Source organism: Protopterus annectens, chromosome 4.part0, assembly GCF_019279795.1.
Source record: "Protopterus annectens isolate FY-2018-M chromosome 4.part0, PAN1.0, whole genome shotgun sequence".
NCBI lineage: Eukaryota > Metazoa > Chordata > Ceratodontiformes > Protopteridae > Protopterus > Protopterus annectens.
The window spans coordinates 1898086101-1898099705 of record NC_056733.1 but is presented as its reverse complement, the minus strand read 5'-3'; the positions used below and the strand labels follow the sequence as shown (position 1 = coordinate 1898099705).

Genomic DNA, 13605 nt, shown 5'->3' with positions numbered 1-13605 from the left:
ATTTATACTATGCGACATATCTAAAATGGGAACATTTTGTTGTAATTTAACTACTTGGTTAATAAATCATATAAAGTGAAACTGAGGCAAATATAAGCAGAAGGATTTAGAGATAGATGTGGAGACAGTTAATCAGACAAGTCATATTGTCGTAATTATGTTTGGTGGAGAGCTTTACAAAATATTGTCTAACCTTATAGTAGGTTCTGCCTTTTTGTGTTCATTTTGACTAGTTGACATAGCAATCCAAAACATTTCAGTCATATGGAGCTTTTCTGTATGTGGCTGAGTGTAAAGTGAAGAGGTTTAAAACTTGCACATGCAAATAAAATGAAAGATGTCCTTTAAGAATGCAACTGCAGTCCTGACATATGGGGTTGTCCTGCCTCAGGCAGCCCTTCGGTCGGCCGGATTCCAAAGTCTGGGTCCGGCGTCGGCCGATGTCACCTACTCCCCGACGTCAGAGCGGCTGGGGTATAAAGGCATCCGCCGACACCATCTTCTCCAGTCTTTCTTGCCGCGCGGTGCCCGAAGCATTAGCAGTTCGCAAGTGCCGGTCGGTCAGCTCCTGTGTTTTCAGTTACCAAAGTCATCAACAAGCTAAGTACCCCGTTGGGGAACATTTTTCTTGCCTCAGCCGATGTCAGAAAAAATTGAAAAGGTTAATAATTGTTTGTCTTGTGGTAAACAAGTACCTCATAAGGACTTCCATTCTTACTGCCTTCCCTGCCTGGGCCCAGACCACGACGTCTCGGCCTGTGCTGCCTGTGCTTGCTTTAATAAGCGGACCCTCAGGTGCTAGGCAGAATTTGCCGAAGACTTTTTTGGCGAATATTACGCTTATATCATGCCGTCGGAACAACCGACAGCACATATTCCCAAAAAACGCAAGGACCGGGACCGACATCCTCGGCCCGTGTCATTCACCGATACCACGCCTAAGCCTTCCGCGAGTGCATTGGCCTCTTCGGAGGTGGTAATTCAACCGCTCCAGGCCGACGACACCGCTTTACCGCGTACTTCGGTCCCGGAGGTTTCCCCGGTGCCGGTTGTTGATTTTCCTCCCGAAACCGAAGCTCAAGATTTACCTGACACCATACCAGTGGATAAAGTTATTCCTGCACGTGGGCCAGCTAGGCCTCCGGTCTCCATGTCCATCAAGGCCTTCATACGTGCTAAGGCTGCCAGCCAGGATAAGGCCCATCCTCCTAAAACTTTTTCCCAGGGCCCCTCTTCTTATAAACAGATCATGACCCTAGCTGCAGATCTAATCTCTCTAATCAGAGGTTCTCAGTCGCATCCAGGCAGAGGTTCTCAGCCTCATGCAGATAAAAGGCCTAGGACTGAGCAGACAGATACTCTCTCTTCGGATGAAGCCTCTAGGGATTCAGAGCACTCAGATACCCAGGAAGAATCCTTCCAGGCCTACGAGGACTCTGATGCTGAGGAATCAATTCCTTCTGCCTCTCCTCCAGAGGATATTTCTTTCAGAGAAGTTCTCCACTCCATGGGAGAACATTTTCAGTGGCAGGGTCAGGAATTTTCTGACTCCAGGAAAAGGCTACGTACCTTCCTTAAGTTACCCCAGCACAGACCATTAGCTATTCCTCCAGTGTTGGATGTCTTGGATGATGTATACTCAGACTCCAGTGCCTCCCCTGATTCTCTCCCTCCTGCTCCTCTCAAGCCAGACAGATATTACAGTGTTCCTGAAACTCATAAGCATCTCTTTAAGGCCCACTCTGTGGACCTAGAAACTATTTCTCAGGGGCCCAAAGGAGTGGCTACTTCCTCGGCCAAAAACCCTTTGCCCGCAGACAGGGAATCAAGGTCCCTGGAGAGATGGGGCAAAAAAGTTTATACCTCTTCCACCCTTGCCATGAGGTCACTTAACTGTCTTTTTCATATGTTTCAGTACCAGGATTATTTAATGGATGATTTGCAGAAAAAGTTAGCCTCTCCTGAGCCTATAGATAGAAAGGCATTGCAGGATTTGGTTCATAACACTCAGCAGGTTGGCAATCATTTTCTTCAGTGTGGTTATGATGCATTGGAAGCTTCATGTAGGGCAGCTATGACAGGAGCTGTTATACGTAGACATGCTTGGCTGAAAGAACAGCCACTGCCAGACCATGTTAAAGTAAAGCTCCTAGATGCACCTCTGGAAAAATAGAAGCTTTTTGGTGCTAATGCACAGGATGTGTTGAAGTCTATTGAGGAAAAGGCTAAATCAGTACAGACAGTCAAGGATTTCCTCCAGGTTCAGCCACCCAGATTCAGCAGGAATTGGCCTTCAAAGAATTGGTCCTTTCCAGACACTGACAAGTTTCAAAGGGGAAAAAACAGGCGTGCTCGAGGTAGAGGGCAATACCGAGGCTCCTACAGGGGCCGCCAATGGCAACCACCAAATCAGAGAAGTGGCGCAGGGAGTTCAGCTGCATCACAGGGACAATCACAATGATTTGACTTTCACTCCGCCGACCAAGGCTCAAAGAGAAGCACCTCTAGGCGGAAAATTATCCTTATTCTCAAAGAACTGGCACATTTTAACCAAGGACAAATGGATTCTGTACATAGTAGACAAAGGTTACAGGTTCCACTTCTATACCTTACCAACGAGACAAGACATGCCAAATCTGCCACAAAATCAAAGGGCAGAGGCACTCATACAAGTTTCAAAGCTGTTACAAATAAAAGCAATAGAAAAGGTTCCTCCTCAGGAACAAGGCCAGGGATTCTATTCAAGACTGTTCCTTGTTCCAAGAAAAGAAAAGCAATGGAGACCTATACTGGACTTGTCCGCTCTAAACACTTTTCTCATTGTGCCAAAATTCAAAATGCTGACTTTACAGCAACTCCTTCCCATGCTGGGCAAGGGGTCTTGGCTGGTTACTCTGGACCTCAAGGAGGCATACCTGCATGTCCCAATCAGACACAGTTGCAGAAGATACCTCAGATTTATTGCAGGGTCAGAGCCTTATCAATTCTCAGCATTGCCGTTTGGCTTATCTACTGCACCCAGAGTATTCACGAAATGCCTGGCATCAGTAGTTGCACATTGCAGGCTCCAGGGGATTCAAATATACCCTTACCTGGACGACTGCCTTATACAAGCAGACAGCAAACAAACCTTGATAAGAAACTTGGACTATGTCATTCAACTACTACAGGCTTTGGGATACACAGTCAACATTCAAAAATCAAGACTACTGCCATCCCAACAGATTATTTTCCTAGGAGCCAAATTGGACACACAATCACAAATGGCTTTCCTCACAGAGGAGAAACAAGAACATTTACCAGATTACTTCAAAAGCCTAGCAAAGCTCACCCAGTTGACCACAAGGAAAATCCTGCAGGCCCTGGGGTTCATGGCATCTTGGATTCTTCTGGTACCTCTGGCAAGACTTCACATGAGAAAGCTACAATGGTACCTAAAAAGCTTATGGTCTCAACACAGCCACAATCTAGAAAATGTAATACCACTCATTCCATGCCTGCAAAGGGAATTTTTGTGGTGGGCTCAAGCAAGTCATTTAAACAAAGGCATGTCTTTCAACAAACCTCTAGCAAGTCAAACCATTACAACAGATGCCTCAGATCATGGATGGGGGGCACACATGAAGGGCAGATGCATTCAAGGGCAATGGACTCCCAGGGAAATGCATCTGCACATAAATCAAAAAGAGATGTTGGCAGTGATACATGCAATCGAGGCCTTCGGGAAATCCCTTCACCAAGGGCATCTGCTAATAAGGACAGACAACACCACTGTCATGTGGTATATAAACAAGAAGGGAGGCACTCACTCTTACCCCCTCTGCAGACTAACAATGACTCTTTGGGAAAAGTCCCTGAATCTGAACATCCACTTGCAATCCCAGTTTGTTCCAGGCAAGGACAATGTTCTGGCGGACAGGCTGAGCAGAAATTTCTTGGATCCGCACGAATGGATGCTGCATCCACACATTTTCTCACAAATAACAAGTGCATGGGGAAGACCGGACATAGATCTCTTTGCTTCTCACCTCAATCATCACCTGGAGAAGTTCTGTTCAAGGACGCACCATCCTCTAGCCTGGAGAATGGATGCTCTCTCCTTCAGCTGGAATTCCCTAACAATTTATGCATTCCCTCCTCTACCATTACTGGCCAAGGTGTTACTGAAGATCAAAGCAGAGCAACCAAAAGGAATTTTGATAGCTCCAGACTGGCCAAGGCAGCACTGGTATCCATTGCTACTGAGCATAACTCACACCAAACCGTGGCCCTTGCCTCTATGGCCTCTGCTTCTAACTCAGCACAATTACAGGACTGTTCATCAAAACCTGCAACCATTACAGCTGACAGCTTGGAGTGTTCCATGACTTTCACCCATATCTCTCTTTCCGAAAAAGTACAAGAAATCTTACTGGAAGCCCGCAGACCTTCCACCAGAAAAACCTATTCAGCCAAGTGGAAGAGATTCATCATCTGGAATGCCAGCAAGGGTCAGGATGCATCAGTAATGAGCATACCACAGATTAGAATACTTGGCAGAAATGTTTCATAGTGGCCTCTCGTATTCTTCCATAAAAATTCACGCTTCAGCAATCTCAGCAAAATACAACTGCAACCCACCTGTGTTTTCGCATCCCTTGCTAAGACAGTTTCTAAGAGGGAAAAAGAATATCAAACCTCTCAGAAAACCACCAGAACCTGCATGGGACCTCAATTTCGTCTTGGAAAAATTAACTCTTCCTCCTTTTGAACCAGCAGCATCTTCAGAAATGCAATTTCTCTCCTGGAAAACGGTTTTCCTGTTGGCAGTTACCTCAGCAAGAAGAGTCTCGGAGATACAGGCCCTCATGGCAGTACCTCCCTTTCTCATTTTTCATCAGGACAGAGTTTTCTCTAAGAACCAATCCTTCATTCATGCCAAAAGTGATATCCAGGGTGTCTATAAATCAAGCAATTCACCTGCCTACTTTCTTTCCCAATCCTCAAAATAAGGGGGAAAAACTGCTGCACACTTTGGACATACACAGACAATTACGCTACTACTTGGACAGAACAAAAACCACCAGAAAGTCTGATCAACTCTTTGTAGCCTATGCTGCTTGAGTGCAAGGAAAGGCAATCTCCAAACAAACAATTTCAAAATGGATTGGACACTGCATCAGATTCTGTTACTCTTTCCATGGAAAAGGTGTGCCAGCCAATATTAGGCCACACTCCACCAGAGCTATAGCCACAACCACAGCCTTTCTAAGAGGAGTGGCTACAAAGGACATTCTAGAGGCTGCTACATGGAGCTCCATGCATACATTTACCAAACACTACAACCTGCCTTTATACTCCAGATTCCGAGCAGGCTTTGCTTCGGCAGTCCTGCAGGGCATTTTACCTACACCATCCCTTTCTTAGATCCTACCACCCCCAGCTTGGCTATGGTATTCAACCCATATGTCAGGACTGCAGTTGCATTCTTGAAGGACATAGTACAGTTTTGTACCTACCATAAATGTAGATCTCTGATAGATATGCAACTGCAGTCAGGTTTTCCCTCCCTCCTACCCCTCTGCAATTTTCCTTTTGGGTCCATTCCCTCTTTCCTCTATTAGCTGGGGATATCTGTTATGGTGTATCTGTTTATTACTGTTGTGCATGTCTGGAATTTTTTTTTATCCATTCACCAAATTTAGCCTTCTTTGGAGGGCACCTGGCATCTGGGGCAAGAAACACTGAAGAAGATGGCGTCGGCGGATGCCTTTATACCCCAGCCGCTCTGACGTCGGGGAGTAGGTGACTTCGGCCGACGCCGGACCCAGACTTTGGAATCCGGCCGACCGAAGGGCTGCCTGAGGCAGGACAACCCCATATGTCAGGACTGCAGTTGCATATCTATCGGACATCTACATTTATGGTAGGTACAAAACTGTACTTTCTCTGCTTAGGCACTGTTCAGATCAATTTCTATTTTCAATCCCTTTTCTTTCACACTGGAAATCACTGCCAATGTGTTTCCAGTTGTGTGCTGGCAGTGCTTCAGATTTTAATGTCTTTCTTTCATGGTTTTATGGCAGTGGAGTTAGTATACATAAGCAAGAGGTTGTGGGGCGACAAAGGCCTCTATCAGGGGGTGCAAAGTACTCTCTGCAAAATGTTTATTATTGTTTCAGCAATTTGTGGGCAGCCACGGTGGTGCAGTGGTTAGCATTGTCGTCTCACAGGAAGAGGTTCTCCGGTTTGATCTTCGGCTGGGGTGCCTTCTGTGCGGAGTCTGCATGTCCTCCCTGTGGTCGTGTGAGTTTCCTCCGGGTGCTCTGGTTTCCTCCCACATCCCAAAGACATGCTGTAGGTGGATTGGACACTCTAAATTGGCCCTAGGTGTGAGTGTGTGCATGTATGTGCCTTCAGTGGAAGGTTGGGCGCTGGGCTGGCAAATCGACACCGTAAAATTCCACTGCCAATCATGAGCGGACAGGTGATCCGCTGTGGCGACCCTTAACCGGGAAAAGCTGAAAGATGAAGAAGAAGATGAAGAAGATTGTTTCAGCAATTTGTAGCTTCAGAGAATTAATACTTGACGATGAAATAATAGAGAAGAGTCATGTGGGCAAGAAACATAATATTCTTAAAAGTGCAGTCCTAAGGATGTTACAGCCTGTAAATTCTTTAGTAACATTAATAGGGAAAGTGAAATGCAGTAAATGACTAACACCAACAGTGAGTTAATTCTAGTCATGCTATATGTACATGTGATTAATTATCTGTTATATAACTCTTATGCAGGTTAAAATCTGGTTCCAAAACCGAAGGGCAAAAGAACGAAAGGTAAACAAGAAAAAAATGCAACAGCAGACACAGCAGGCCTCAACGACAACTGCAACCCCTCCAGGTGTAGGTTCTGCAGGGGGAGTGAGTGCTGTGAGCAGCAGTAGTGGAAGTGGCATGATTTCTCCATCCCTTTCGATGACTATTAAAGAGGAATACCTGGGCTGATCTTCTCCAAAGGAGAAACCACTTCAATCATTTCCAGTGCCTTATTGGAGGACACTTTTCTATTAAATCAAAATGCCTGCAACTGCATCACATTCTTCACTGTGTAAAAATGCCCAGGAGCTGTCATGCTGCAAGTTTATGATGTCACTCCTCAAAATTTGTCACTTCATGACTGCATTCCATTTAAAAAATGAAGGTTTTGCTTACTTTTTTTCATAAAACTGCTTTTAAAAATATGTTTATATGCATTGAACCTTTTGTACTGAAAGATTCATGTTGTGTTGCTTTATTAAAGTATTGTATATAAATGTTCTTAAGCTGTTCAAAGTAAGAAATGAAACAGATCCAGGAAGTGCTGTATGCATCAAAGTTGCAAAATACACACATTTAGAACCCATTTCTGAGGAATCTGCAAAGATTCAGTTTACATCTATACTACAAATACAGCCTTAAAACAAACAGTGAGATAGATCATAATAATGAAGAAGCAGTGCATTTCACACACACACACACACACACACACACACACACACACACACACACACACACACACACACACACACACACACACAAGCTATATTTCATGTAACACTGCCTAGCAGAGTGATTTGTAGGATGGAGAGCACTATACGTGAATCAAGAACTGAAATGCAAATATCAAAGTAAATATAATTTGTAGTCAGAGAACTCTAACATTCTTAAGGTGTCTTGAGAATGAACCACTATGAGTGTTCCCGTAAATGAAACCATGCAAAATACATGTCAAGAGTAGAATGAATTCTGTGTTTCGCTTTGAAAGCATGTCCGGCAATGGTTTTCATTCAAACTGAAGAAGCATGCTGATTTCCTACATTTGAACAGTTAGGCTGGAATGGCTGTTCAATTAGGCACCAAGGTCATTTGTGTTGTGCCTGAAATAAATGACTATGACTAACTTAATCTGTCTGTTACCAAATGTCATATCATATACCAAAATAAAAAAAAACAGTAAATATATAATTAACTAATGTATTAATTAAGTAATTGGTTTGGAATGTATTAGACGAACAGCGGAGCTTTGCTTCTCATTCACTTTGTTTTGGTTTTATGTTGGCACACTCTTTTTTTCTGAACCTGAAGTAGTCCTCAGGATAACAGCAATTGAATAAACTGTCAGTCTTTTGTTAGCATAAAACAAAAACAGTCATAAAGATACTGAGGCTACTCCCCGGAATGTATAATCATGAGAGTACCAAATGTATCTTTAGCAACCAAAGACAAACAACTATTACTTAAGAAAGGAATCAGTCAGAAATCAGTAGGTTGTATTGTTTTCTTATTTGCCATCTTCTGATGGTAAATAAAAATATAATGCAACCTGGTTTCTTTCTGATTCCTTTCTTAAGAAGTAGTTGTTAGTCTTTGATGAGCAATACAATTGCAGCCAGCCATACACTAAGTACAGTAGGGAGTTGATTATCTGAACATCGATATCCAAAACGTCAATTATCAGAACACAGCATTCCAAAGTTTCCGGTTGGAAAAAATCATAAAGTCTGAATATGTAAACATTATACGTAATCACCTGTGTGTATTTTTTGAGCTTGTACTACAGTAATATACTGTACCATTTTGCACTTACAGTACATTTGTTGTATTTTTCTTGTTTAATGTTCATCAAAACATTTTTAGAAGTGTTTTATTTGGTACAGTTATATGTTTGATTATCGGAACAGTTTGATTACCTGAGCTACCCTAGGTCACAATTAGTTCAGTTAATTGACCCACTACTGTACACCATAGTGTACACCTTTAAACTTTATTTAAAATTGAAACACTAGGGTGATGTGATACCTTTTATTGATCTAATGCTGATTTACAGTACATCTACAAGATATTTCAGTTTAACTTGAGCACTCCATTAAATTACCAACGTCATATATTAGTGTTAGACTTTTGTGGGTATTAAGGCATTATACTGAGCCTCACTAAATTGTTAACATACAATGAAGAGCTCATGTTAGTTAACCTGAGTGCACGAGTATATGTTTTTTCAAATGTATGCTGGTTCAGCACAATGTATTTTATCACGTCTGTGTTCCTGTTCCTGTTTTTTACCTGTCAAGGGATGAGCACTGCATTTATCTTTTTATTCTGCTAAGCTTTTGTTGTGGAATCCTGAAAACTGCTCAGTCAAGCTCTCTTCCATCAACTCTATAATTATTACTTAGCGCAATTATCAAAACTGAGGGATTATGCCCTGTCTAAGGAAGGTGGGAAACTTCAATTGGTGAGGAGAGGGTCAATATTCTGAAAGATGGAGTACTTTGGTATACATATTGGTATACAATTCTGAAATTCTTGGCTATACCCTTACTTGTAAGTATAAAGGATTCATGCATTAGAGTGGTCCTGCATATGACAGGATGAACAGAGAGGATTTGTTATAAATTACTTAAAGCACAGTCAAGTTAATGCCATCCAATAACTGGAAATGCTTACAATATGCATACCTAGAGATATGACTCACAACAGCTGATTACTTTTTACTTGTAATTTAAGTTATGAGTCCAGTTTTATTTAATAAATCTACATTTCATGAAAGTACAACTACCCACAGCTGACTAAAGTATGTACATTTATTCTATATTAGGCTGCTCTTGTCCAAGAAAAGAACATCCAGAAGTCTTCAAATTTCACGTTGCAGTTCAAGGAAATACAATAACTTAGTTTGCCAATATGGTCATTCTGTGGAGGGAGTGTGATTGCTTTGTGAAGATCATCTCAGGTGCACAGGTGGTGAAAAATCTACACTGGTGACAGAAGGGGACATTCCCTTTCCTGGAAATGCAGTTACATCAGCTACATCTGACTTAATTGCATAAGTAAAAAGAGGCAGGGAATAAAGTCCCTATGTGGGGGGGTTTTGTCTTTCCACCAATATTCAGATGTCACTTCATGGGGAGAAATGGTCAGCCTTACCACTCCGCCCATTAATACATACATATTCCAGAATCGAGATGGATATGTCCCACCATGCATATAAACAGATGCAAAGTACTCAAAAGGATATTAGCATCTGGAATTTGGAAGATGTCAGAAAGTTTGTCAATAAGTCACAAAACGCTTTTACTTCACTGCCATAAACCATAACTTTGAGTATGAATGTCTCTGATTAACTTAAATATTTGTTAGACTCCTTTACCAAACCTTTCTTGGCAATAATAACTAAGAAGAATGTCAACCTTCATAATAAAAACTACTAAAAACTATTATACACACAGACAGTGGGTCTTAGGTCCAAGTAAGCAGATGTCACTCCTTACCCAAACATATTTTTCTAGTTTGAGCAGAGTAAGTGCAGTTGCCATAGATTTGAAGGGTGATTTTAGGGTTAGGGAAAGAGGGGGGGGGGTTACTGCTTGGCATCAGGAGGGGAGATTTAGTGTTAGGGAATCAGAGGGAAGTTTTGATGTTAGATAGAGAGATGAGAATTTGGAAGAAACTGGGCACTTTGGGATTAGGGAGGAAGAGGATTTGAATTTTAGAGTAAGGAAGTAAGGACATGGGTTGGAAACTGAGTGGAAATTTTAAAGTCAGAGTTAGAGTTCTGCTAGGGCTGTTTCATTTTATAGGGTCTCCTGGTGGGAGGGCTATGTAGAAACATTTGATTGAGCTAGTGGAAGTTCAAGCACTTGCTTTTTCAAACAGGTGTCAGACAGCAACTGGTGCATTAGCTAGCAGCATGCAAACTCGAGTTGTTGGTGTGTGTGTGTGTGTGTGTGTGTGTGTGTGTGTGTGTGTGTGTGTGTGTGTGTGCACGCGCGCGCGCACTTGTGTGATGTCCCAAAAAGCTGGACAAGTGTGCCTTGTTAAGATAAAAGTAATTTCCCTCATAACCCAGTTTTATGAAAGTGGCTGACATTACTCTATTACTCATAGACTCAGTTACTGAAAGTAAAATGGCAAGAATCTCAATAGACTTCAACCTCTTCCAATTTATCTTAACTTCTGAAAGCAACATTAACTGCTGGGAAGATAAACAGAAATATCAGTTTGGGTTATATTGGGTGTTCAATGTAAATACTGTACTTCTTATCAAGCATATGGTAAATTCAAAAAAAATTTAAAACTTCTTCAATGTTTTCATGACGTAAGAAATCTTCTGAAAAAAGTATTGTTTCATATATGGGCATACAGTTAATAAAATGACATCTGAGGAAAGTTTTCCTTTCTGTATGACATTACTTCTGTTTGTTTTCAGACTGGGAAATATCTCAAATATGCAAGATCAATTAGTAAGCTAAGAGGCTCTTTCTATTTCTCTCCCTCACACACACGAGCATGCACTACTTTATAACTCAGCAAATAAGTTGCTTATACAATGCCTGAAGAGTAAATAAACTTCCATTTCTTTTTGGATATTATGTATTTAAAAAACTTTGAATCATTCCACACTATAAGACAGCTTACATAACAAGATGATAATTTATTTATAGTATAACTGGAATATAGGTCAGGAAAAAAAAAACATCTATTTCCTCTTTCAGAATTATGTGTGAGTTTGTTTGTCACCAATGTATAAAGTCATACAATTTTAAGTACAGTCACTTCTACATAATTTCTGTGCTTGTATTTGGCATTATCTGTAAATGTACACTACCCATTTAGAAACATTAAAATGAGACAGCAGTAAGAAAACATTTAAAAAGTTCTGATTATGTGGTGACTGAACAATGATGTGCAACAGTTAGAGTTGCTGCCTCACAGTACTTGGTTCTGTAGTTCATTTCCTGTGCAGGGTTTGTGGTGTACAGTTTGTACATTGTGTGTCTGTGTAGATTTTCCTGGAATGTCCAGTTTCCTCCCAAAGATGCATGCAAGTAAATTGGAGAACGTGCTAGATGCCCATAGGTAGGTGTGTACCATGTGTGCAGGTATATGTTCCTTGTGATAAGCTGCCATCCTGTCAAGTGTAAGTATCTTGGCTTTGCACCCATTGACCACTGAAATAAGTTGTTTGTTCTCTACTATAAACCCTGAAATGGATTAAGCAGCTATCCGGTAAATGAGTGATTATCTGGTTTATACAATGGTCCACCAGAACATAGCATAAGCTAAATTTTCTGACTATAACATTGCAAAACTAATGTGGATGAGGAACAATAATATGAATCTTAGCAAACTGCTTACCTTTCTCCAAGACAATCAATTCATTAGATCCATTCAGTCACATAAAGGATTGAGTCTGTAAGGCTGTAGAGTGTTAAATTTTAAAATTAATTGAATTTCCTTCTAAGCCAAGTGCCACTTATCTCTCATTTGTTTGAACAAATTCAAAATGCATTATAGTTATTTGTAAATCAGATATGTGCCCCTTATAAGCCTAATGAAAGGGTAGGTCATCTAAGTACTTTTTGCTCTAATTCAGTATGTCCCTGGGGTTCATAGATTAAGTAGTAGGGTAGCTGCCCTTGGGGGACACTTTAAGCCTAGCCAATGAATTAACCTACCCAGTTTGGTGTTAGATTAGCCTTACCCTTCTCATGCTTGATAATTATATTTTACCCCTAGTGAGAATAACTGGGATCATCCTGGATCCTGAATTCACTCCCATGCATACAGCACATCGGGCAAAGACTGCCCTTCAGCACTCATTGTTTCTGTAGCAGGTACAGATTTTACAGAATTGGGTTTCTAACCTGAGGCCCAACCCTCCTCAGAGGGTGCACCACACACTCGCAGGCACACACTCGCACCTAGGGCCAATTTAGAGTGTCCAATCCACCTACTGCATGTCTTTGGAATGTGGGAGGAAACCAGAGCACCCAGATGAAACCCACACAAATGCAGAGAAGACATGCAGACTCTACAAAGAAGGCACCCCAGCTGAGAATCAAACCAGAGAACCTCTTGCTTTGAGTGACAATGCTAACCGCTACACCACTGCCCCATCCGATTGGGATCATACTACGGATAATTTGAGAGGACCCATATGTGGGATAAAGTTTTTTTGAGCTTTTTGGAGCTACCTCCATGCATTAGATAGTGTTGCTGGAGCCTGTTCTTAGTTTCATTTCAACTATATAAATCACATTTCAGGGACACTTGACAGCATACGCCACAGGTTAACTATTAAAATAAGAAAAAGAAACTTCAATACCACCATATTTTGTCCATTTACAAAGTTCATTTTTTTAACTGCATAATAGGTTCATAGGTAGATACTAGTCAGTCAGTCATCAGACTATTAGCACCATAGCTGAATTACCTAATTAAAAAGAGTTACCTCCTCCTAACAACAAGTAGAATAGGCCCATTGAGAATTTGTCAGTCTCCATCCAGTTGTCTAGGTTAGCCTTGAATGTAATAGTTTGCTTAATATGCAGGAGTACTTTATTCTATAGATGGGGAACACACTGGGATAAGAATATTTTGTTGTTCATCATGTTTCACTGTTGCAGTCATTACACTTGGGTTATCCTGCTGGCAGGCTACCCGCAGTCGGCCCGAATTCCAAAGTCTAGGTCCGGCATCGGTCGCTGTTGCCTCTTCCCTGACGTCAGTGCGCCAGGGGTATAAAAGATTTTCTTCAGTTTTTCTTGCCGCGTGGTGCCCGAAGCAAAAGCAGTTCGCAAGTGC

At 41.6% G+C, this 13605-nt stretch overlaps 1 protein-coding gene across 1 annotated transcript in view; it reads left to right on the top strand.

Annotated features, from left to right (window-relative positions):
* Positions 1 to 6984, top strand: part of CDX1 (caudal type homeobox 1) — a 277703-nt gene extending 270719 nt beyond the window's left edge. The window contains exon 4 of the mRNA XM_044069939.1: positions 6775 to 6984. Within this exon, the coding sequence (XP_043925874.1) occupies positions 6775 to 6984 (210 nt within the window). The remainder of the gene's footprint in view (positions 1 to 6774) is intronic.
* The last annotated feature ends 6621 nt before the right edge of the window (positions 6985 to 13605 follow it).